This window comes from Atheta coriaria, unplaced genomic scaffold, assembly GCF_025399875.1.
Source record: "Atheta coriaria isolate IRGN ID8LTWV9N9 unplaced genomic scaffold, Caltech_Dcor_3.1 hic_scaffold_7_pilon, whole genome shotgun sequence".
NCBI classification, from domain to species: Eukaryota; Metazoa; Arthropoda; class Insecta; order Coleoptera; family Staphylinidae; genus Dalotia; species Dalotia coriaria.
In genome coordinates, this window is record NW_027045449.1 from 3,634,454 (window position 1) to 3,659,566 (window position 25,113).

Here is a 25,113-nt window from a genome sequence, read left to right on the forward strand (position 1 = left end):
GAGGGGAGGTTAACTGGGGTAAATTCCCCGGGGCCCGGCTGATCGCTCTTAAATCGCAAACACAAAAAATATAGCACATAATTAACGATTAGTATTAACGAAAATTGTAAAATAGACATATATTGGTTATTTCTATAGCTATCAGTAAGCGCAAGCATTCGACACAAGAATTGTGTTTGTTTTGAACACAACTAACACATTCTTATCGCATTCGCCGCGAGAATGCAACGCATGAGATCCCCTCACGTCGCATGTTGGCGCATCTTAGTTTAGTTTAGATCGCAGGTTGCGTGCTAAAGCGATTCGCGCACAAGGTCGCGTGCCTTCGACGCACTGGCTTTGCGCATCTATTGCTTTCTTATCACAAACTGTCGCGTCGTTGCTTGCACAGTTTTCAGCCAGTTTCGTGCCGGTCTCTGGTTCATCCAGACGTATTTTACGCGACTCGTATTGTTTGTCCAGATATCTACTTTCCAAATTCGCATTATATTTGATCATCAATCGACTATAGTAATGTTATTTACCGTTTGCGCGTTTATTGTCCATAAATGCCGGTTAAGTGTATCGCCCCCATGTTGATTTGATTTTTATCATTAGGATGATCCATCGTGGTAGTGTAGGTTACATTTAACTGAACAGCACAGATTGTTTGTTTTTTACCGCTGTGTGGTTATAATATTACTAAATTGTATTAAAAGTTTTTATTTTAACATATCTCTTCTTTATTTATTTACAGTATTTGCCGTGGACTCCAACCATGAGTTCTGCATTGGTAAGTTTATAATTCAATTATATCTTTCATTTTAATTTCTGCGTTCCCCATCAGTTTGTATTTAAGTTGTTCTGATTTATCGTGTTATCGTGTTGCAAATATATAAGATAGTCGCGTACTCGGCTGATACATCTCAAAATTAACTTTTTAGTTTTTCCTTCGCTTACAAAAGCGCAAGAGTTGTAGGTACTTGATGATGCAATTCAGCGGAATTCCGTCTTAACCATCCCTATACAATTTTCTCTCGTTTATTTTTTTAATTCCAATTATGTCAGATTAAAAATTCTAAATCTTTAGAAAATTTTCTATAAGATAAGGTATTCAAATTGAGAAAATAAGAGAGGTCGAGAATAATTTATAAATAAAAATTTTCTAAGGACAATTCTTGTTTCATCTCACTGAGAGGTTTTTCATTTTTAGGAGAATTTTGAAAATTTGTTTATTTTTATTTACAGTACAATTCATATATTGGACTAGCATCAACTGAAAATTGCTTATTTATCAACGTTTGTGTACAAACAACATTTTTGTGTCGCGTTGCCATCTGCTCATATCGCATGTAGTATATTTTAGTTTACTTTAAATATCATATACCCCACGAAATAAATTTTTAATTTTTACCTGCTAAAGAATTTTCCAATTTTTCATAATCAACAATTCGTTGGTAGCTATTGCTTTTGGTTTGAGAGATATTAATTATCAAATATCGTCGAAAAAAAGTATGCCCCCCTCGGCAATATTTTCTTAAGAATTGAAATTTCATCTCTCTGATTTCCGTTTTAACTATTCTATAGAGAATAGTCCGTAGATTAAGACGCTGCGATCAGATCCTATTTATCTCTTTTAGTTTACGAGATATTCGCGTTTGAATAAAATGGGCAAAAGTTGAAGAATGTCATTTTATAGCACTTTTGGTCCCGTTTTTGACTTTTGACTGTAAGAAATATAATTATTTTATATTTTTATCTGATAGAGAATTTTCCAATCTTTCATAATCAACAATTCGTTGGTAGCTATTACTTTTGGTTTAAGAGATATTAATTATCAAATATCGTCGAAAAAAAGTATCAAGCAAATGTGCAAAAATTGAAAAATGTCACTTTAGCACGTTTAGTCATGTTTTTTGACCTAATACGACACTTTTTGTGCGTTTCTAATGGTCATGTTAAAGTTTAAGAGACGCTCTACATATTAATTGACAGTATGTACTGCATACAAAAGTCGTAACACGTGGAAACATTAATTAATGATTGTAATAGTCTTAATTGTGGGACTAGTCTTGTATCTGTCGCATTCATAGGATGCACTAATAATCATTAAATCGAGTTATATGTTTTATTTTTATATTTATCGACCAACGTGGGCACGAGAACAGTTCTGTATACAATGCTGTTATCTGCGATTCGATTTAAACAACGTTTTTAACGCTTGTGTGTCGCGCGCTGTCTCCTAGCGTCGCATCAACTTGCTGCATGCAGCGAAGTCTAGTTTAGTTTAGATCACAGGTAATGTAGTACCTATTGCAAATTCGCGCACAATGTCGCGTGCCTTCGACGCGTCGTCTTTGCGCACCTCTTGCTTTCTTATCATATACTGTCCCGTCGTTGTTTACGCAGTTTCGGCATGCACTATCGGTGGATTGCAGCCAGTTTTGTGCCGGTCGCAGGTTCGTCGTGTTTCATATCGTTTATTCGGACTTCAATATTGCAAATTTGTGTTATACTCGAAGATAAGTCGACTATTTATTTGTGCTTTGCGACTATAGTAATTTGTTTAATGTTCGGAAATGCTGGTTTTTGATCGCGTTTGTTATGTATTTTACTACTTATTGTGATAGTGGATTCGATAACATTCTTTACTCGGCGTTGTGTTTTGTGTCGGTTACTAAATTAATCGGAAATATATCGCCCCCATGTTGATTCTCATCATTACGAAAGATCCAGAAGGCTCGTGTAAGTATTTTTTAACTAAACAGCATTGATTGTTTATTTTGTATTGATTTTTAATTATAACATAATTCAATTGTATGAAATATTTTTGTTTTAATTTACGTTTTCGTTTAGTTACAGCATTCGTTGAGTCTGGCTGTCCGATAAGCTGTACGAGTACACTGGTAAGTTTATAATTCAATTATATTTTTCGGTCAAATTTTATCGCGTATTACCTCCCACATTGGATTGAGCATTGAATTATCTGATAATATCTGTTTGGGCAAAATATCCAATAGAATAAGTTTGAATTCAAGATTAAAGAAAGTGTGAACTCATCGCTTTTATTCTGTCACTTTTTTAAGGAAGAGTTTGTGGCAAACCCACAAAAGTACAAACTCATCGATCTCGGACCATTCTAACGCGTAACTCGACGCAAAGAAAAATACAGAAAGATGATGGCTAAAAACCTTAAATATTTACCTTTCATATGAAAGGCGAGGAAAACTTGCTCCAACTTTTCGTACCAAGTTTTTCTTTTCATTTGGCCTGAATCTAGTTTGATTCTACTTTTGTTTTTTTACTCAGCATTTCTTTCTTTGCGCTTTTTTCGATCGTTTATTATGTTTTTATGTCGCGCCAAGTTTACACTCAGTTTAGTTTTGTTTAGTTTACTTTATAAATGTGGGCATAAACATAATATTTACGGATTTAATATTAAACTTTTGATAATTAATATTCGAAGTATGAATTTATTTTAGTCTAGAATTAATTTTCGCTCGATTTATGCTTGCTTTCAATTATAGATTTTTTTTGTTCGATTTCTCATCAGCCATCTGTTTTCAATCTCGGTTAGGTCTCTTTTTATGATCCTCATCGGATTTTGCCCACGTTGAAGTGAACAGTTGAATTAGACATGACCGACACGATAATACGTGCGCGCAGCGAGCCCGTCTAGGATTTCGGATTAGTTCAGAAAATCGCCTTCATACTACAACATACAGTGTGTTTAAAATTTTCCACCTATATAACTTTACTCACTATAAAAATCACCAAAATAATTTTAAGTAATTTTTAAGCAATACTTGAATAATGACCTAAATTTTTACCGATTGGATTGCATGTCCTTGTCCACCTGCCTCACAACTCTTCTATCTATTGATAGTCACACCAGAAAAGTTGTAAGGTTAGATGGGAAAAATGCGGAAAAAGAACGAAGCGAAATGAATTGGACATTGACAGGTCGTCGTTGCTGCCGGACACGTCGGGGGGATTAACCCCAGAGTCTCTGATAGTGGGGTGGAGGCTGCGATTTATTGAATCCTTGAATCCTTGCCAGTTCTGGCCGTAGCACAACGGATCAAACCGGTGTAGGCCATAGGCGGAATCAGCGTCTGTGGACGAAAGGGCGGGATGGAGGGTGATTGCTAGTAGCAATATATTCGCGAGTTGCCCTTTTTTAGATTATAGCAGCCGGGAGAAGAGCAAAAAATAGAAGTGGAGCCAATTGAGTGATTTTCTACTTAAATCTAGTTCTGGTGCGGGAAAAAAAGCGCCAAGAAGTTCATTTAGTATCGGTTACTCAGAAAAAATGTAATGTCCAATAAGAACGTTTTTTTTATTGTTTTTGTCGTCTGGGATTTTCATTAACGGAATAATTAATTGTTATGTTTTGACATTCTTGTCTAGACTGGAGCAAATTAATTTGTTTTTCTTTGAGCAATAGAAGGTGAAACCTTAGAAAAAATCTTGAAAGTCATTTTAATATGCGTATTATTCCCCGGTGAGGAAAATTTGGAACTGTTCAAGGACTTCCAGCCCTACGTCAATTTAGTTTGCTTGGCCCCGGCTTCCGTGTTCCGGGGTCTCTCTATTCAAATCCAGCGCACTTATCGTCTGTGTTCTCGCGACGAGTGCGTTTCGAATGTTGGGCAAAGTTAGTTCAAGTCGAGTTGATCAACTGCAACTCGGCCTGAATATCGTTCGTGTTTCTGCTGTTTGGGAATTGTACCACTGCAAAATCTGGAATATACGAGAACACCAGCCGCGTTCGGTTAGATTTTAACGCTTGTTCCTCCGATGTGAAAATAATGACCCGTAAAAAGCTTTTAAACTGTACAAACTAACAGCGACTGCATCGAAACAATAATTGATATGTTAGTTAACGAATTTTGTTGGTTTAATTGCAAACCAAATTTAGTAGTGTTGGTTTTTTTTGTTTTTGTTAAGTTTTGCAACCGCTGTGTAAACTAGTAATATTTGTAGTCGCATAAAATACGCGTATGTATTCAAAGGTGTCGCCGCCCCCGAAAAGTTTCCAACTATCCGCAATAAATAATTCAGGCGGCGGCACTCGTCCGCCCGCGCGCGGAGGACAAACGACTTTGCACACTGGCAAACGTGCGACAAATTTTGAATCGCGCAGAATGTGAACATATGAAAATTCGAAACATAAATATGAAACTTTTGCCAAATCACCAACCGCACGGAATGGTCAGACACAGCTAACCGGTTTAAAAGTATGTTCTAACAAAAATATTACAATGTTGTTAACGAGTTGTAACTTTCAAACAGCAAACATCAAAGTTTTAAACATTTCCCCCAAATAATCTCACGCAAAAAAACTGTTTTTATATTTTTACATGGAAAAAATACATCGTTAGATAAAGAGCTGAAGCGTAAAGTTAGTGCTTACATAATGAAAGTGTCTAAGATGGCGCGATAGCATCCTGGATGCCGTGAAAAGAGCATCAGCATAACGGTATTAAAGTAATTTTCCTTGCGCGTTCCTCGTCGAGTGCCAAGAGAAGCAAAGAAGGCAGAGAGAAAACTGCAGGTGTGGCAAATTATGCGGTGTCTTGTACGTTTTGTTACCACCACCAACCAAACATTCCTGCGGCTGTGTATTCTCTATTATGCTCGTTTAACTCGACTTTAAAATATCTCGTTAAATTAAAGATTTACATTTTTTACAATGTCATTACGACCAAAAACAAACTTGCGACGTGACCAAGTTGAAATTGTTTTGATCTTAGATGACAAAACTTATCACAGTCTGCTGTGCGGGACTGGTTGATGGTTCGTGACATACCATGATAACACTCAGTGACAAATTGTGCGTGACTGCGTGTCCTCGGGTCGGTCGTCCCAAAACTCAAAATTATCTCCACGCGCAACTTTTTGTTCCCGGCGTGCCTGTTTAACTTGTGCGTCGTCCGCAAATTTCCGACGATAATCCTGTGGTAAGCTCCTCTGCAGGCGCTGTTTTTACAGCACATGCAAACTGTGTGCGAAAAGTTCGGGCTGATCAAAAATTCATTAAGGACGACGGTCGAGCAAAGTCAGGCGACATAAACGAACAGCGAATTCAGTTGTTGAGTGAAGTGGACTTTTTGGGAGTTTATTAACACTTTGAGAAGGTGTTACCCGCCACATTCTTTAATATTCCATCCAATTATGTTAAGTTTTAAAGAATATTCCATGCTAAAATTGCGCTGCCGCCAACAAACATCGAAGTAAAACTTGTGGGAAATAAATTTCGACCGTTTAAAATTAAGTGCTTTTTAAAATTTTAATGAAGCAAACATTTCCACTATCTGAATATTTTATGCACTTCCATGCCACTGTAAATATCGGCCATTTATTCAACTCAAACATTAATTCCAACGCTCGCCCAGCAGTCTCGGCGCTTTTATGATGACTTATATAAGTTATAACTCAACGTGCATACACACACGAGTACCTGCTTCCCAGGAAGATATAAAGACGTAAAGATGTGTATGGTGAGGATGTGAGACCCGAGCTTTCTGTCGGTCGGTGGGGTGGAAACTTAGCGCGAATCGCGCCTCTCGTTAATTAGTTCGCATCGGTCGTGCGCGTGCTTGAAAGCGAATGCAGCGCAAAGTTGCAAGTCGGACCAAATTCCGCGCAGCGAAATCCAAGTTCCCGTCGAGCTGGAAAGGCTTGAAAGTTGTAATTACTCGACGAATCTCAACCTGAACGTTCTAAACGCAAATAGACCCAGACCCATGATGCACGGAGATGTGGGACGTCGTTCATCATAGTCTATTACTTTTTCGATATTTAGTTTCGAGCACATTTTGCAACTTTCAATATTTTTTCGTCTTTTTGATTTTTTTTTTATTTTTGTGGGAAATAAAAGGTTTTTCTTTTTCTTCCGGTGACTTGTAGTAAGATGTTTGTGAAATGTAGCAAAAGCGGTAGTTGGGTTTTGGGATTGGGTTCGAATTGGTTGCATTATTGATCAAATGTACTGATAGATTATTCCGGCGGTACGTGGCGGCCCACCCCGGGAACGGAGTTTCGCGCGGAAGCAGCGATAGCGCGCCGCGCCAGCCGGCAACCGACGCAGACATTTCGGTTTATTTACGAGCCGCCGCCGTTGCCGCCGCCGCGTTACCACCGCGCGCTGTTTCGTACGATCTATCAGTTGACGTTATGAATGAATCTCTTGAGGATATCGAAGCAGCCGCCAACCAACTAGCACCGGCCAGAACAAACACATCTCCCAGACACAAACCCACCAAACCGGAAGTCTAATGTTCAAGGACAGATACGGACACACACAGAAATTATTTACTAGTTAGGTTATGTGATGGTTTGGCAAAAACCCCAGTTAAAACCTGCTTAACTTTGAACCTTGAAATCTGAAGCAGACATGCATAAAAAGCAATTTCCTTCAGAATCCTTCACTCATTCCCTTATCATCAGCCTTGGTTGCCTACAAGCGCACATTTTCATTGTTCGCACAACATTTTGTTTGTTCTCGGCTGCTGCCTTGAACGCCACTCTCACTCAACTCGCGTCGTGTGGCGGGTATATCAAAGAATCGCAATTTTCATGTCGCATTTTCTGCCAATTTTCCCCGCCATGCACACGTAACCCAAAAACCCTAAACTGCCATGGGTTGAAACTCACCCGCTGGTGAACTCGTTATTTAGATGTGCATATTTAGGAATACTCATCTGGTCGAAGGACAAACATGCACAGAGCAAGGAGCAACAGTAGCAACTTCACAATAAGAGTAACCGGGAAAGGCATCCTTAAGGGGAGATAAAATACGGGATGATGGAGATGATATACCTAAGGGATAGAAGAAGACATGAAATTACAGAGCAAGTTAAAAGCGGTTAGGTTACGCATATTCCAGTTTTACATTTCTGGAGATTCCCTTCAGCTCAGGATGAGGGTGGTTGTTGTAAAGTGGCACAAGGCATGTGAATCTTGCGGATCAAGTAACACGTGTGCGGAAAATATGCCGATTTAGAATGGAATTTATCCAGTGGCATATTTTTAATAAATCTAAATATCTACTTAGAGCAATATAAGCTGATTTTAGAAAGATATAGATGTATAAAATTGTTAAAAATTTATGCGCGTGCTGAAATTTCTCTTTCTTCGCACTTTACACACACTTTATGTGTTGGCACATTTTTTTTGTTCTTTCCTCACCATCGCTGCTATCTTTCGGGGCTGCCAACGTGCGTGAGATATTCGCCGACATGTGGGCGAATCTTTTCGACTGTCCCGAACGCTGCCTTCGAATACAGCCGCGGAAGCAAACGCGAATGCAATGGTGTCGTCCTCATTTGATATTCAGTGTGTTATCTCTAGACAGCGTGACTTTGACTCGCCTCGAATCGTCTCAGGCTCACGTCGTCAGTGGTGCGGTTCGCTTCAAACATCAAGCATGCCAAAAATGCAAAGAAAACGAAGCGCGTGAGAACAAAAAATGAACAAAACACGAAAATCGCTGAGAGATACTTGAATGATCTTTTAGAAACAAGTTCAAAACACTCTCTCGAACTGGAAAAAGTATTAGTTTAAAAAGTGGTATTACCTATTGGAAGTAGTTACTGACCAAATTCCCACTGGGATATTTAGAACCTAGACGATTTCAGGTAAGCACCGATATTTTATTATAACTTTGACGCACCCTAGCATCTTCTGATTGCAAAACACAAAAAAGCGAACACTCAAAGGAAAACCGAGCACAAAAAGTTTATTGCGTCCTGGTTGGATTTTTATATTGGCTATTTTTCACATTTCCTGCTACGATACTCGCATTATGCTCGTTTCTGGGGCGGTTACCCTTCAGACTACCCTTCTTCAATGTGTAGATTCATTCGATGCTCGTTCACGTTCGATTTCTTGCCATAAAAATAAATTATGTATAGAATAAAACTGCTAGTTCTGTACTATGCATCAAACAAAATAGAATTAGTTTCCAGCCGTACAAAGAACTTTAAATTAAATGGAATCGTATAACTGCAGTTTTATCTTTAATTGAATTCTCATTGGGCATTCAATAAAAGAATTTATAATGTGAAAAATTACAACTTTGCATCTGCAAGTAAAATTTAGGAAAATATTAGTATAAATATTACTTATTTTAGTATTCTCATCATCTTGAACTTAGTATTTCCGGTTTCCGCAGCCTTTCTTTGTCTTTCTAGTTATCCACCTTTACAACTTCGCGAACTTTTCGTGTTCTCACATAGACAACTTCTTGTTTCCAACAATCCAACGCTTACGTACAAAGTAACGATGACTAACTTTGTAACGCCGCTCCCTGCCCCCTATTTCGCTTCCACTAAGTTTCCTTAAGCGTGGATACTTACAAACCCTTCGCGCTAAAATTTCCAGAATGTAGATTGTAAACGTTTGAGTAATTTAATAAAAAATTATATCGCCACCTTTGCGCCGCGCCGAACTCACTGACTTGAGGGCGGTGCGCCGAAGAAGGTAATTCGATTGGAAAGTCATAAAGTGCGTGAGCTATAACCACCCAATATTCATTCCTAATAATCGTTAACTGCTTGTACGCGACGCACAAAGTGTAACCGAGTATTGCTCGTTTCGTTTTCCGCCGGCTGCGTTCCTTCTTCCAGTTTTCCGGCCTTTGCATTTCCGCACAGTGTGCTAGCAAGCAGCGACTTTGGAAGATGATTGCTCGTTCGATTGGAAATTTTGTTTCTTTAGCCTTGCGGACATAAAAATGAGCAAACGCGGCAAACCGAGCTTTCAAACGAAACGAACGAATTTTCCTCCGCGCGCACTGCAATATAAAAATGAACGAAAGTGAATTTTTAAGTTAAACAAAAGTTGGAATTGAGAAAGTGCAGAAGTGGTGCGGAACGATTTTTAATTGAAAAATTACGTTGATGCCGTTTTTCAATTAAGTTAAATATTAATATTGAATTTTTGATGCGGTGACAGTAAAGTGTATTTTAATTGAATATTTCCAAAAAAAATATTAATCCCCAAGGAGAAATTTATTTCATAGAATATTTTTAATTGAAGAATGAAATTAAAACGCGTAATTTAAAAACTAGAAAAATAAAACCGTTTTTGTGATTGTAATTAAATTTTATTTTTCAATCAAACAAATATTTTATATAGTCGTCCTCCGGGTCTCATAATTTTTAAATTTTTTTAATGGTCATATAAAACTCGCTTCTAAAAATCGTGGATAAAATGTGTCTGGCTGTCCAGTGATTAAATTTGTTTTTTTATCGCTTTTATCATTAACGTCTTCGTTAAAATTAATTCGTCTACAAATTTTTTGCACTTTCAGCATTAAAAATATTAATATACATTTCACACGTGACTAAGCAAGTTATAACTGTTATTTTCTGAGTAATGTTATGTTTTTCCAAGTTTTATAAAATGAAAACAAAGGAATAAATAACTTGGAGAATAAAACATTCAGCAATCAGACGTTTTTCTGATTCTAAGAATCTTTTGATGTTCAAACAAAACAAAGTTGTTGTTTGAGTGGATATAATCGATGAGTCGATAGATTGCTGGCTGACGAGGTAGTTTTACAGCGAAGCGAAGTGGAACAAAATAAAGAAACAACTAAGACAGACGCTTTGTAGTAACCAATCATGAACATGATTTGATTAATTTTCAATTACAATGACGAAGACTAATTAGGTATAAACTATTTTTAAACTATAACTTTGGTGAAACCATAACCACCAAAAAATAAAATATTGCACAACAAACTTTGTGTATGAAATATTATATCAAAGATGTTGAGACTCGGGATCTTAGTTGATAGTTGTTAGTCTCGTATGAATGTCGCTTCAAATCCACATCTGCTAATATCATTAACCGTAGAGACGTAGATGAAAAGGCCACGCAAATTAAATCCACGACAGCGGCTTTTCATCGTGCTCACCTTTCTCGTCACAAGACGTCTACGTGTCGCGGAATAATATCGCGTTGCCAAGCGAGAGACAAGCAAGACCTTCAAGATAGACAAGATTTGTGAGATATCCACCACGTCTCTAAGACTCTCTGCATCTAAACACCCAAGCGAATAATCCGCACGCCATGCAAAAGGTTTGCTTGCTATTCAATAGAAATGAATCTGGGTGTATGGATCTGAGACGTGACAGCATGACTACATAACTACATCAATACGTGAATACATGATACGTGAATAGTTTTAATTATGATATTCAGGTGTTGCGAGAGCAAGTGAAATTCTTTGAATTTGTATTTATCCATATTGGAATGTTGATATTGGTGGGTTTAATGCAACATAACACAATTGTGGTTGTCTAGGATGTTGTGTTGGTGTAATTAATTAGCGCGTTGTGCGCATTAACTAGTGCCGAAGGTCAAAAGGAAAGCTTTTAACCCTGTTGAAATCAGGCTCGGCTGCTGTTGCTGCTCTCACATAACTAAACAATGTTACAGCGTATAGCGTATAATCTTGTTTATTAAAAATTATAAAATTTTCAAAATTTAAATTGTTTTGCTTTTAAAGTATAAAATCGTGGAAATATGTTAAAAATATAAAAACAAGTTCTAATTTTCGAAAATTCACGTACTTATACATTTATTGCACTTGTTTTGCGTGAAACAATTTTTTAGCCTTTTTTACGACCCGCCTCGATTCCTTTATACCCAGCTCAGTTTTCTCCATTTTTTTTCCTCACACATTTTCCGCGTCGAGTCTTTTATGTCTTGTTTCTGATGGCTGTGCGAAAGGTAGGACTTGTCATTACTTCTGCTGCAATTCTTCGCGATCTCCACGCGACTCCCTACGATTCAGTCATGCACGGCACGAATAAACTCAGGAATGTCATACTTTTACGCTTTCAGGTTGTTCAAACCGTGCGCGCGTAATAAAACCAAACGTAATCATTTTTAGTGTTTGCTTCTATGTCTCAATCAAAATTACGACAGAATTATATCAGAAAAACTCCGCCGAAATTCTTCAGACAAAAATATTTGGTTATTAATTTAATTAGGTATACTATACTCACGATTATTATGATAATAAATGATCCGCTTCACGTTTCAAAATGCGTATAAAATTCAATTTAAACATTTACATTAAATTAACATTAGTACGGTAATCAAGTGAAAGGCATGCGAAGCGAACATTTTCCACGCGCAGAGCTTTAGAGAGCAATTAATAAAGTTTTCAAACGTCATGTTACTTAATGAGCATTCGCACATGTTGAAGGAAACATTTTAGCGTCGAGAACGTTTATTATAATATTCAAATCAAAAATTAGCATTTGTGACATATGACGTACGATGCTTTATGTCGCATGAGGGGATATAAAGCGTAAATTTACAAGTTTAAGAGTATTATTTTCTTTGTCTAGAACACATGTAACTTTTTCAGCCACTATTTGTTTGTATAACTGGTTGCGTCAGCTATGTACGCGAATCACATCGTTCAGAGTCGTAGACACGCGAATAATCTCGAAGCACGCAAACATCAAACAAAGGATACGTGTTTCTTTACGGCCCTAGGGCAGTAAAGTTTTTTTTAACCACCGCTTTTATAAAAGGTTTTATAGTTAATTAATTATTTAATTAGCAGTTGATTAGATTATTATTTTCTGGTTTTTCACTTTTTTATGTTTATGGATAACATTGAGTAATATAACAAGTTTTATTATATTTATAAGTCGACTTGTTCCTTTTTTTTTTGTAGCGAGAGCTGCACGACGTGTGGCATTTTTCTAACGGGATTTTGCAGGCGGATTTATAGTAATACATTTGCATAAAAAATAAATTTCAGATTCCAAATGTTTTCTGTGTGATATACAAACGTATCCGTACATATTTCGATGTGGTTGAGTGTGTGCGGGGTTCAAGTACGTGCCGCGCGAAATATATATAACTGAATAAAAATATAGCAAGCGGCTTTGTGGGCTCGCATTCGGATAAACATAAAATAAAAAGTTCGCAGGACGCAACATTAAAAATAACACTAAAAACATTCTGGCCGCCTGAGAGGATGAAAACATTAAAACACAACAGGGCAAATTTTAAAAACGGCATCAAGAATCATGTACCGGATAAAAAATTATAATTTTGGCAGAATTTAACTACTCAATGACGGATTATTTTCATTTTTTAATTGCTGTAAAAATTGTGGCGTGTAGGTGCACAACAAGCAATAAATTATTTTAAATAAACCCTCTTTGTTCACTGCGATTATTTTCCACTTAGCATGCGAACGTTCACGAAAGAAACCAGGAAAAATCTACACAGCAAGTCTGAAAGTTTAAAAAACAAGGCGTCGTAAAAAATTTTAGCGCTCGATACATTTTTTCTTTGTATTTTTCACTTATTCCGCGCAGTCAACAAAAAAATGTTTTGTAACACTCTGTACATGTGAGTGTAGGTATATTGATTGATTGAGGCACGTGTCACCAAAACGTGTATGCCATTAAATATCAACTTGCTTTCAAAATTTAGCATGCAAGGCAAAAAAAATCCGACGCGAGAAAATTAGTTTAGCTTTTCGTTATTTCTGCCACCATTTACGAAATGTGTGGGTGTGTGGGTGTGCATTGTCTGATGGTGTACTTATGTTACAAAGATTGCGCGCATTAAAATTGTGTGTGTAATGCGCGCGGTTTAAGCGGGCAGGTAATTTGTTCGACAAAACGTTCTCAACACGTAGGCGCCTCCACCATTACTGGGAGCGGCGCGCGAAAACCCGTTCCAACATAAGGAGGACGCGGCGGTTATAAATCGGATTCATTAAAAGGTTGACGTTGACATATTGGCAAGCGTAGAGCGCTCGACGCGCGTCGAAATCGACTAATTTCGTTATGTGTACACAAATTTGCAGGTGTGATAAATGTCGCGAAAAAATAAAACGAATCATTTAATTCGCAAAAATTCGATTAGTGCTTAAAATTTAATTCGGAATAGTATTGGTGATTTAAAATGCATTAAAATTTACGGCTAAAATTTTGAGTTCAAATTGTGAGTTTTATTCGCTTTTTTATTTTTTCATGGTTTGCGCAGCGCCGACTCAATGTCCATATATTGATAAAAGATTATGTCGTAAAATATATTATGATGATGCCAATCGTAAAAAATTATGAGCGTCGCGTTGCTGCATTGGACGATTCAATTGAAGACATTCGAAAATGCCAACTCAATCAATCCAATTTTTTGTTTGCTAAGTAGACATTTAAAGATCTGTGCGCAATACAATGTTTGATTTAAAGTGTTTGTATATGTGCGACTTAAATGTAATTTTATTTTACTCTAAAAATATTTTTTGTCGTTGCAGTTTACGAGTTGATTTGGCTTACGGATTATGCGTTTATTTACGACTCGTTGACGGTTTGAATTTTTTATTTTATTGCGTTTTTTTAACCGTCTCGACGTGACACTTTTTTGCACAAAGCTCGCAAAGATTGATTTTGCAAAACTCAAACTTTTTATCGTTCGTATCTATGATCGATCGGAGCGTGCACAAGTTGCAGTGGCGGCGGCGTTCGTTTTAATATCGCTGCATGTCCTCAACCGGAAGAAAACGAGAAATAAAGCCGGTAAAAAAGAGCACAACACACGCATACACTTAGACATTTTATACATTTACAGTTTGTGCACTTTGCACACGTTGGCGAAGAAAAAATAAGAAAGAAAGCGGAAAAGAAGGGATAGAAATGTTAAAATATAGGAAGAGAGGAAGAGAATCTGAAGCGTGGGAGGAAGAAAAAAACCCAGTGCGAGCAGACGGAAGTGATTAATCTCCGCAGTTACTGCACACGCTTAAAACGGAAATAAAAATGAAAACGTAAATATACGTAAAGTGTACCGTAAAAATGCGCTCGGGCTCCAGTCAGTGGGATCGGAGAGGATATGAAAAATTGCCAACGTTGCGAAACAAGGTCGAACGTTTAATAAAACTAACAAAACTTGTGATTTATTCTGTTTATATTAAAAATCTGCAATGTTGCTCAATTAAGACATCAAAAGTACGTTTTCTTTATTTAGTAACTGATCAATTTTGTTTCCGAAAATAACCTACCTTAACACTTTTCATTTCCGGGCCTTGTAAGTAAAGGTACGCTCGTATAATAATTTTGTAATTATACCTTTCCGTTCGTTTTGGCGTGTTGGGCGTTGCGTTAACTGAAAACTCACTTTACGGCAAGATGAGAGGCCCCGCTACGCGGAAGACACTGTCGAGAAGGAAGTTTGGCAATTCGCGCCGCCCGCGCTGTGCCGTTTCCGGGTGCGCGCAAACTTGTTTCGCCGGAATGGACGTGGATATTTATCGCGCACTTGTTTTACGGGCACTTTGCGTGCGCCAGCGAGAAGTTGACAAATTTCGCCAACTTCCAAACGACTAATTAATTACCTACGGATTTATATTGCTATGCGGATGAGAATATTCAAAGTATAATCGGTTTATAATGAGACATAAAACGTGATAATTGCATGAGTTTGACCTTTAGGATCTTAAAATATGCTTGAAGCAAATAAAATAGTGCCTAGCATTGATCATAAACTAATGTTTTTAGTCGCGTTGACACTTTCACAATGAGGACCCAGTTTGTTCGTCTCTGGGTCGCAAAAGAAAATCGAATACTTTTCTATTCCCCAGAGTAGTAGGTATGTTTTCCGGCTTTGTTTGCATCTCGACAATGCAAAGTGCAAAAGTGCAAAATGCAAGAATCAAATCCCCGGCGTGCGTAAAAATACAAGCGAGTACTTCTAGGAACTCAGAAAAAGTGCGGCCAAGAAAGTGGCGACATAAGACGGCCGTGTTGCCAAGACCTAGAACTCCTAGACAAACAATGACACAATGCAACAACAGTGTATAGCTCAAAGTTAAACCTTTGGGACCTCTGCACGAGCAAAACTATAGAAAACTGCGCACAGATCCGCAAGTCGAAAGCAAATAGTAAAACTACAAAGACACAAAACAAGAAACAAACACACCAAATACAAAATTAAAAACAAATAAAGATCGCGTACACAGATTAGTTCCGCTACGTTGGTTTACCTTTATTAAATTTGGAATTTTCATTTCAATCTCTTATTTGTTTGAAAATTGCTCTTTATATGTATATTGTTTGAAAATTTGTTTGTTGTTACACGCAAGGTTCATCCTCGTCCCCGGGCCGCCTGGGGCTGTTTGCATTCGATGCTCACATTTGCTAATTTTCTCATAATGGCGTCGGCCTGCCCGCGTCAGATCCGATGTGCGCTTAATATATTCCAAACAGAGACGCAGTGAACTCAGGTATGACCTCCAAAAACAAGTGAAGGAAGGTAGAAGGACTCATACAAAATGTACGCGTACGAAAACCGAAAGGTCGACACGTGTTACATACATAACCTCAAATGTACGCACATACACATAGCAATTGACAACAAACACACATCCAGATGTGGTTGGTACACACACAAATCTCTTCACAGGCCGCACACAATTCATTTCGTGCATTACGTACAATTACGTTTCGCACATTAGAATGAAGATTACATCACTTTGTTGGCGCGGTGGTGGCGCTAGTGTGGCACACGATTAACCTGAATATTACGTGTTCGGTGTGGATAATTGTGTGTAACTTGAACATAACTAGACGTAACGTGAGCATTACACATATCAACGTGTCTATGCTGTGCGACGAGTGGAAGAGTACACAGCGGATGACTCCCCCAAATTCGCTAATTAATTAATTAGGCGGAGCAATAATTGGATTTAGTTAAATTAATTTTTCTGCGACACTTGAATCGCTGGCTGGAAAAAAGCTTTGCGCTAGGCAGTTTCAAGAGATGATTAAAAATAATTATTGATAGTTCATTAAAGCTTTTCCGCTTTTCTTTGCCCACACTCGTTCGTTTTCGCTCGTGCACGTTCCGGGGTTCAACGACGAGGCTTCGCAAAGTTAAAGCCAATGTATTATTACCTGCGAGCGTTCAGAGGGCATTGGAAAGCGCTGAAAAGTCTTCGGTGTTGCGTCGAGCGCCGCGATGAGTGCGTTCGAGTGGAAATCATTAATTTTCAATAGCGCCAGCGTCATCAGCATATTAACCCGAGTGCGCTCCTCTCGCCACTCGAAAACTTCCCACATATAATGAGCGCGCTACCCAGTCAAAACCATGCAGGTTGCATAATTTACAACCTACGTTCTTTTTTTATAAATCTAAGTACTTATAACTATAAATTACCTTGTGCTGGTGCATAGATGTTCAGATATAAACAATCCTCGCTTTGGTTTTGAAGATACGGCAGCAACCGTTTGAGGTGCTCCAGCCGCCCTCGTGGCATGCGCTTAAGAGCAGCAGTTTCATTGCGCACATCCGGCAATCGCTGCGGACAGACGGGGCTGAAACGGTCGGCAATCTTCACACCGCTCCAGAGCGCGCCGGTGACGGGCGGCATGAATCGGAGGCTGCCCAGCGGCGGGCTGGCGTATGGTATACCTCGGAACACCTCCACCGGTTCCAGGTGTTTAGCATCGAGTTGTACAATAATACCACTCACATCGCCGTATTTGGTGCGTACAGTGCGCGATGTAAGCGGGGCACGTTCGGCGGCTGAGACACCGCCGCCGCCCCCTAAACCGTTATTTGCACCCACACCTGACGATGAAGACGCACCCGCCGCTACCGGCTCGCCCGACACCATCGCCACCACCACCAAGGCAACCAAGAGGAACACGCGCGTTTTCACGCACATTGTGATTACAAGACAAGCGTATTGGGGGTGGTTACATTTCTCGACCTGACACTACACATTTATTAGATTACAGTTGACATAGACACATTCTGTTTAAGATCCAATATACACACTAGTAATTTTAAGTTAATTGCAAGTTAGGCGGTTTGTGATTTTAAATTGAGGTTAGGTTATGATAACCTCAAAGTTAACTGTCCACCATGGTTTAATTTAATTAATACAGCTGCATTTTGAAATTGTGTACTTATGGTACACGTAACTTTGTTTCGTTTTGTTGGTGCGGTAGCCGTTTAATTGCTTATTTTGATTTGTTTGATGTATCTATTGATTTGTTAATTAATTCACTTGCACACGTTTTAAGAGGTGATTAGGGTAATTCACTGATGATGCGGAGCGCAATCTGCATACATGCACGCGGCGTGCACACACCGCGGGTGGCTTTTCAACGCAATACGCCCCCTGAACGAAACGTCGCGCGGCGATTCCTGCGGCCGACTGGCGGCGGCGGCGGCGCGACGCCTCACGGCGCACCAGGAGCGCCCCCTCTGCGCGTCACGCGCCGCCGCCGCAGCAGCCCGGTCCTTTACCACACTCGCTACTCTCATTTGCTCTCAAAACTTCAACCAAGTAACATCACAATAGAAAAAAATAAGTTTTTAATTTTATTCTATTCCCAAATAAATAAAATCACACATTTTTATTAGAAAATTTGTGAATTTGCTAAACATTAGTTTTTGTTTTTAGCCTTAACTCTTTTCTATAGACCTCATCAACTGCCCGGTGACGCTTCGACATCTTTATCCATAACACCAGCTTCGTTCTCATCACTTTGAATGCTTCGTCCGCTCTCATCGCTCATTTCCAGCAAAGACTCAAGTCATCGTATCGCGTTACTCGACATTGTGCCATCCCTTGTCGTCTTTTCGTTCTCTTTTTGCCTGTCACCCGCTTAGTTATAAGCGTCTTGGCGTCGCGAGTTAAAGACTGCGCAAATATGATCGTCACGTCGTTGTCAATGTTCGACACGAAGTCGCAATCAAAATGAACAACGCAAGGCGAGTCCACTGGAACGGGTTGGAAAACAAGATGGAAAAGGATTTTCTTCTAGAGACATCTTAATCATCTTTAACCTTATTAGTACCGCTGACAAACAACTAATTGAACAAAATGAACGTAAATGCTACAGACAAGTCGGGATAATTACAAAAGTACAACTCATTTAAATCTTAAACTACTTGAATCTAGATGGCGCTAGTTAAACAACTCAAGAGCACATTTGAATGTCATTTAAATAACATGAAAGACTACAATTTTTTATCAGTGCAGGAGTGAATGTATCATTTTATCATAATCATTTTCGTAAAGCCAACAAAACAACATTTATGAAATAATCATGATTAATTAATAACGCTTGAATGTTTTGCTTACTGCCGACGAATATGTTCACAATGTCACGAGTTTCGGTTGTATAAGTTGTTCCTACAATTCAACTCCATTTGTTTGAGTGGCGTGGCAAAAAAGATCCGACCATAAGCTTCCATTATGTATAATAATATTATTTACGTTGATCTACTAATGTAATGGTCATTAGAAAAAAAGCAACCCCTCAAAAAAACGCGGTGGCGCCAGCGGGGAGCACCAGGGTGGTCGAAAGCAAACAATACCCCCGGCAACAAAACAAAAACGTCCGCGCACCATTAATTAATCATCAATCGCTAACTCGCGCTCTTCAGGCACCCAACAAATGTGCGTGGGAGATAATTTAATTTCCATTTTCGGATATGACGTGTCGATGTTGCAAAAAACAAGCGAGGGCTTTTTTTGAAATGCCGGCAGGAAGTTGAAATGAGTGCATGTTGTAAATTGATTTGCCATTTTCGGTTAACTAAGCTTTAGATGGTAATACACAAAAGATGGCGTTATATTGTAAATTTATATCCGCTTCAAAATGTCATCCGGTTGATATATTTCATTTGAGATTATCACAAATAAGTTCCATAATAACTCCCCAAACTGTAGTAAAAACTGATGGTGCTCACCTTAAATTAGTTCACCGGCTATAGTTCATCCCGACCAGTACGAGCCTTTGTTGGCATCACTTTTTCCATCGCTTGCCTGGTTTTCTTCCGTTTTCAACGCAAAAAGTAGCAAAAAATGAACTGAAAAAAATCTTTTTCTGTCGACATAAAAAATGATGCTCGATATATCCAAGTCGTTTTATACTTTCTTACTTTTTTCATTTTTTTCATTTTCCGTTCGTAGTAGTTCGGCTTTTCTTATTCCGACAACGTCTTCGTTCAGAGAGCAAAAAAGCACTGTTATTTATTAACCTTCCAAAAATTTTCAATTACTCATAAATGATTGTTTGTGCATTTTGGTAGCCCGGCACGAAATTTCTAAAAATTATGATATTTTCTTTGAGAAAAGTTTTTACGAGAAATAAAACTCATATAATAAAAACAACATTAACTAAACTCTGAAACAAGCACGAAATGCAGAGCATAAGGAACTGACGAGAAGTCTTAAATAAGAAGTTGAAAAAAAAAACTGAATTGCGCAGTGAATTCAACGTGATGTAAAAAAAAAGCGCATATAACACGATATGCTGAGAAATATCACGCGTCACAAATTTTAAAATTTTATCAAGACAGGAGTAGGAGTCATGTTAAAACGTGTTCGGGGACATTTATTCATAAGTTAGAAGATTTTACCGTTTGGAAAAAAAATGAAATAAAATTTTGCCTGATTTTGTTTGGCCAATAAAAATCGCGCTGTAAATAAATATAAAATATTCATTCAAACGACATATAATAACTCCAAAACCATTAAACAACACTTCGCCATAACTTAAAAACTCGAGCTTGTTTTTAATATGCGGAAAATTTATTCTTAATTATACCCGACGCATGTGGATTCCATTTTGTTTAGTATAGTAGATGGCGCTGGCGGTGCCAGGTATCATGGACGTTATAAAACGCTCGCGACTTGAGTGCGTCGGACGTTGTTACATTATGACATAAAAATAAAACCATTATCCGAACATTATTGCCGAGCGGCGCGTCGCCGTTCGCTTTTTCATTCCCTCTCACACCTACATCCCCACAGGCAGTGCACTCGATGCGAAGTGCCCTTAGCCAGAGCGTCGCATTCAGCTTTCCGCTTTCCCACTTCTCCTTTTTTTCGAAAATAAATGACGAACCGTAATTAAGGACATTAATCTTATATAAAGGTGTCGTAAAACGGGCGGCTATTGCTTCAGGCTCTATTCGGTCTACGCAATCCCGCCACCCTTAGAATCGTCACCGGAAGCTGTAGTAGTATGCAACCCACCAGACGTGAAAATGAAAGTTAATGCAGAATCATGACTAGGAAGTATGCATTATGTGATGTGGATGAAATCTTGGAATTTGTTGATTTGGATTGTGAATTGATCGAAATAATTTAGATCCGACACTAAGAGTTATTACTACTATAAAATCTATAATGGCAATGGATATCATAATGATTCTCTTAATTATTAGCCGGATGAATTGCCGATAGGGCATTAAATATTTAAGTGGTCTATGTTTACACGCGAATTAATTCTATGAATTTTTGGCAGCGACCACAATCACTACAATAACAAAACGTTCGCTGTTTTGAAATATTTGAGAGTATAAGGCAAACCAGAGCAAACCCAGCCAAGACATTAAAGATAGAGGTAGAAGTTCCTGCTAGGAGCTCCCCAGTTAGAGTGATGGGATGACGAGAAGCTTTCGGCTGCGTCCGGGTGTTTGGGATGAGTCGGAGGTGAGCACTTAGGCGGCTGTGGAATTTCGTGCGGATGTCTTAAGTTATCCTACGAACGGCCAAAAGCCGCCAGAGTTCAAAACCAGCAGCGGCTGACTGTCAGACAGAGATGCGACCAAGATGAATAAAGACCTTAGACAGTCCTGAATCGAAATGAGTTGAAATGAGAGCGGCAGAGAGACGAAAAGAAGGTGGCGCGGAGGAGGAAGCGAGCTCAAGAATCAATTTTCGGGTCAATGATGGGTTACGACCTTATATCGCGTCGGCTACGCGTCAGAAATGAAATTGCGTGCGTTCCTCACCCGGACTAGCTTCTACTTTATCCTGCGTTCTTCGTGCCTCATCCTTTAGGCCTCCTTAGACCTTCATCCTTCAACCATAACCTTGGACACATTTGAACATCAAAATTAAGAGGGCATTTTAAATTTTTTATGGAATCAGGTTTTATAATATCATTTTTAGGAGCGAATGCATGTACATCGCCGTTTGATCTAAAGTTGGTAAATATGATCATCGGGCTAATTAAATTTAAAAAAAATAGTCCGATACTATATTTATAGAAATTTGAAGTATTCTTTTCTACTTACTATATTTGCTTAAGTTTTGTCACGTAGTCAAGTTGTCAAGATTTATCCCTGCTTGTTTATGTATAAACAGATTTTTTGTTGATCGCGCCAGTAGTACAACAAGTGAATTGCAACAGCACAGTGCCAGTTTCGTGTCAGTCGCTGGTGGGTGCGTGTGTGATCCTTGTGTCTTGCATCGTTCTGTATTATTTTAATTTGACAAATAGCGTTTGTTTCTATCGATGACTTTTATTTTTTATTGAAAAGACAATGGTTGTACGAGAGGGTGAGTATTAAGCTAAGTAAAGTAAACACTTAACCTACTTACTTACTGTACGCTATACCCTCACAATATCGTTATGAAAATCGATATATTACTAAACCATTGCAAGTCAATGCAAGTATTTGTCAAACCTGATGTGGATAGCTATTTCGACCATTAGAGGTCTCGTTAGCACACCTACTGGTTGGAAGTTACGCTGAAGTTACTGCGCCGCCTAATCTTGCAACAACTAAATACCACTCGACGGAGAATTTAATTCTGCATCTCCAGACGCCCTGCTGAAGTTACTGCGCCGCCTAGGTCGCGAGCAAATCAGAAAAAACACAAATATTTCACGAAAAATTACTTATTTGCAAATTTTTGTTATGAAAAACAGTTTTTCATAACGATATTGTGCGAGTATAGCGTACAGTCAGTGTTTACTTTACTTAGCTTAATTACCAGTTAATGAATTTTGACTGATTTGTGCCCATGATGCTGTCGACCATTTGGAGAAAAATTGTCTTTTACCTTCTGTTTAGTTAAAATTACTATCGTTATGGGCGAGTATTTACGTGTTAATATTTCTTATATTTCTGTTCCAGAAAAAGAAAAATAGGTCTCATTACTTTAATATAATTTGAAATTTGAAAGATCAGGGCAAATGTTTAATGAATGCTTATCTTAGTTTCAGATTATATGCCCAGGGCATGGGAGAGGCCCATAGTGACGTTCAAACTAATACCTAGCAAGAAGGAAAGAGTACAGTGCGACTAACGGTGAAGGCGGATGGTAGCCAACGATATTATGATATCACAGTAAACTCACTGCATTGGGTCTGCAAGTCTATCAATCGGGGCTATTATCCAGCATACTCAACGGCAAGAACCTATCCTTGTAGGCGATGTAAACCTGCTCGTTAGCTGAAAATAGTAAGGAATTTTTCAGATTCAGAAAGATTTAAATATATTCAAACACAGTTGCAGAAACAAGGCCCAATTTGTTAACTCTAACGCACCAGAAGCTGTAATCTTTCCTAGAAGGCCGATGATTAAAGTACTTCTGTTTACTTTGTTTAAAGTCGAAACGACTTTGTTTCAAGTTTCAACAATTTTGATCATTGCATACTTGAAATGGAAAACGATCCTCATATTGGAATTAATTATTTGTAGATCGAAAAGTGCCATAGAATTCGGTTCTTGAATGTTAGGACCACTACTATGCTGTTATAGTTAAAATACGTGCGATATTTTGTATGTTTTCAAATTTGTTAGTAGCGTTCAGCAAGCGTATCGCAATACTGATAGTGGCCGTTTGTTGTCGCCGTTGACTGTGTGCAGTTCAGTGAACATGCAGTTCCATTCCGGCCAACGAATAAAACGCGCGTGTTTGACTTGTCATGTTTCTTCAGATTATTTTTTTATTTAACAAAATGTGTCTGTTGTTAAAAGCTGTCAATAAAACCCCATGTAAAATTATAATCTCATTCATATTTCTTTGTGGTATCCTCTTTGTCGTTTTCAGTTTTCGGGTATAACATAAATAACTGTTGCTTAAATTGTGTTGTTGTTTTTAAAAACATGATAAAACTAGAAACATAAATAGAAGAATCAAATAATGATGATAAAAACACTCGGTGGTCGAGTGGAGACGTGCACCTGCAGGCATGCTAGCAGACACGGATCGAATCTCAGGTATAGAAGGCATTTTTCTCAAATATAAAAATATCAGTTGTAATTTGGGTTGCATATATGAATTGCAACGAAATATATGAGAAATTGAAATACAAGTGAATGCAATATGAGAAGAAATAAGAAAGCGAGTGGAGAAACGGAGAACAGAGAAATATAAGAATGAGAGTAGTAGAGAATAGGAGAAGATAGAAGGAAGAAAACAGAGAGGAGAGTAGAGTTGAGAAGAGGAGGAGATAGAAGAAAGAGAACAGGAGAGGATCAGATTTTTAAATTTTTTGGCCCGTGTCATTAGACAGCCCACTGTTTCGATCCGTCCATTGCTCCCGGCCCATCCTACAGCTACGATGTCTCTGCGCTTCATCCCCGGAATTATCAGGCATATCAACAATTTTTATGGTGGGGGATCACCCCCAGAGAGATGGAACTCCTTATAAGGACAATTCTTTTAAGGTCTTGTTCAAATATTTCTAAGTTTTGTTGCCCAAAAAGAGGTGACACTTAAAAATATTCTTACAAGTTCTGACCTGTACCTGAAATGAGAGAAGGAGTACACAAATCATACAGGTTACCTTAACAATTTTTATAGAGGGGATCATCCCCTGAAAGAAGGAACTCTCTTAGAGACCTGTTCCTGAAATGATAGAAGGCGAACACACAAATCAAAGAAGTCAATATTTACTATTTCTTTATTAACAATAGAAAACAAGTGTAGATTTTACAAGTCAACAGAATACATGTCGCCATATTGATACAGGACTTACGACCTGCTTAGCCGCGCATATGTCAGTAAATACTTCTTCATAAAGTTATAGCGGTATAATGAAATTAGTAAATTGCCAATTTTCTAGGTGATTGAAAATGGAAATAAATATACAGGGTGTTACAAAGGAAAATTTAAAGTGCAAACAAAAACTCTCAACAAAACATATAACATTCGTTTTTCACCCGAGGCTCCGGGAAACTAATCTACAGGGTGTCACAAAAAGAAAATTCAAAGGGCAATGACGAAAACCCTAAAAACAACAGTTGAAGCAAAATTTTTGCGGGCACAAAGGAAAATGAATATACAAGGTGTTTCAGAAAGAAAATCTCAAATTCCAAACGGAGAAC

The 25,113-nt window shown here is 38.3% G+C and overlaps 1 protein-coding gene and 1 long non-coding RNA gene across 3 annotated transcripts in view; one reads left to right on the forward strand and one right to left on the reverse strand.

The window, feature by feature from the left end:
• The window catches only part of LOC135795859 (neuroligin-4, Y-linked-like), a 117,045-nt gene extending 98,871 nt beyond the window's left edge, over nt 1-18,174 (reverse strand). The window contains exon 1 of the mRNA XM_065307655.1: nt 17,182-18,174. Coding sequence (XP_065163727.1) covers nt 17,182-17,692 — 511 coding nt within the window. The 5' untranslated portion in view covers nt 17,693-18,174. The remainder of the gene's footprint in view (nt 1-17,181) is intronic.
• On the forward strand, nt 402-23,790 carry LOC135795862 (uncharacterized). Of its 2 annotated transcripts, XR_010549169.1 has the most exons (5): nt 402-616; nt 737-772; nt 2,836-2,885; nt 22,998-23,241; nt 23,290-23,790. It is a non-coding gene; the product is annotated as an uncharacterized lncRNA (long non-coding RNA). The 2 variants fall into 2 exon arrangements; XR_010549168.1 differs by having other exon boundaries at nt 22,998-23,790.
• Nucleotides 23,791-25,113: the final 1,323 nt, after the last annotated feature.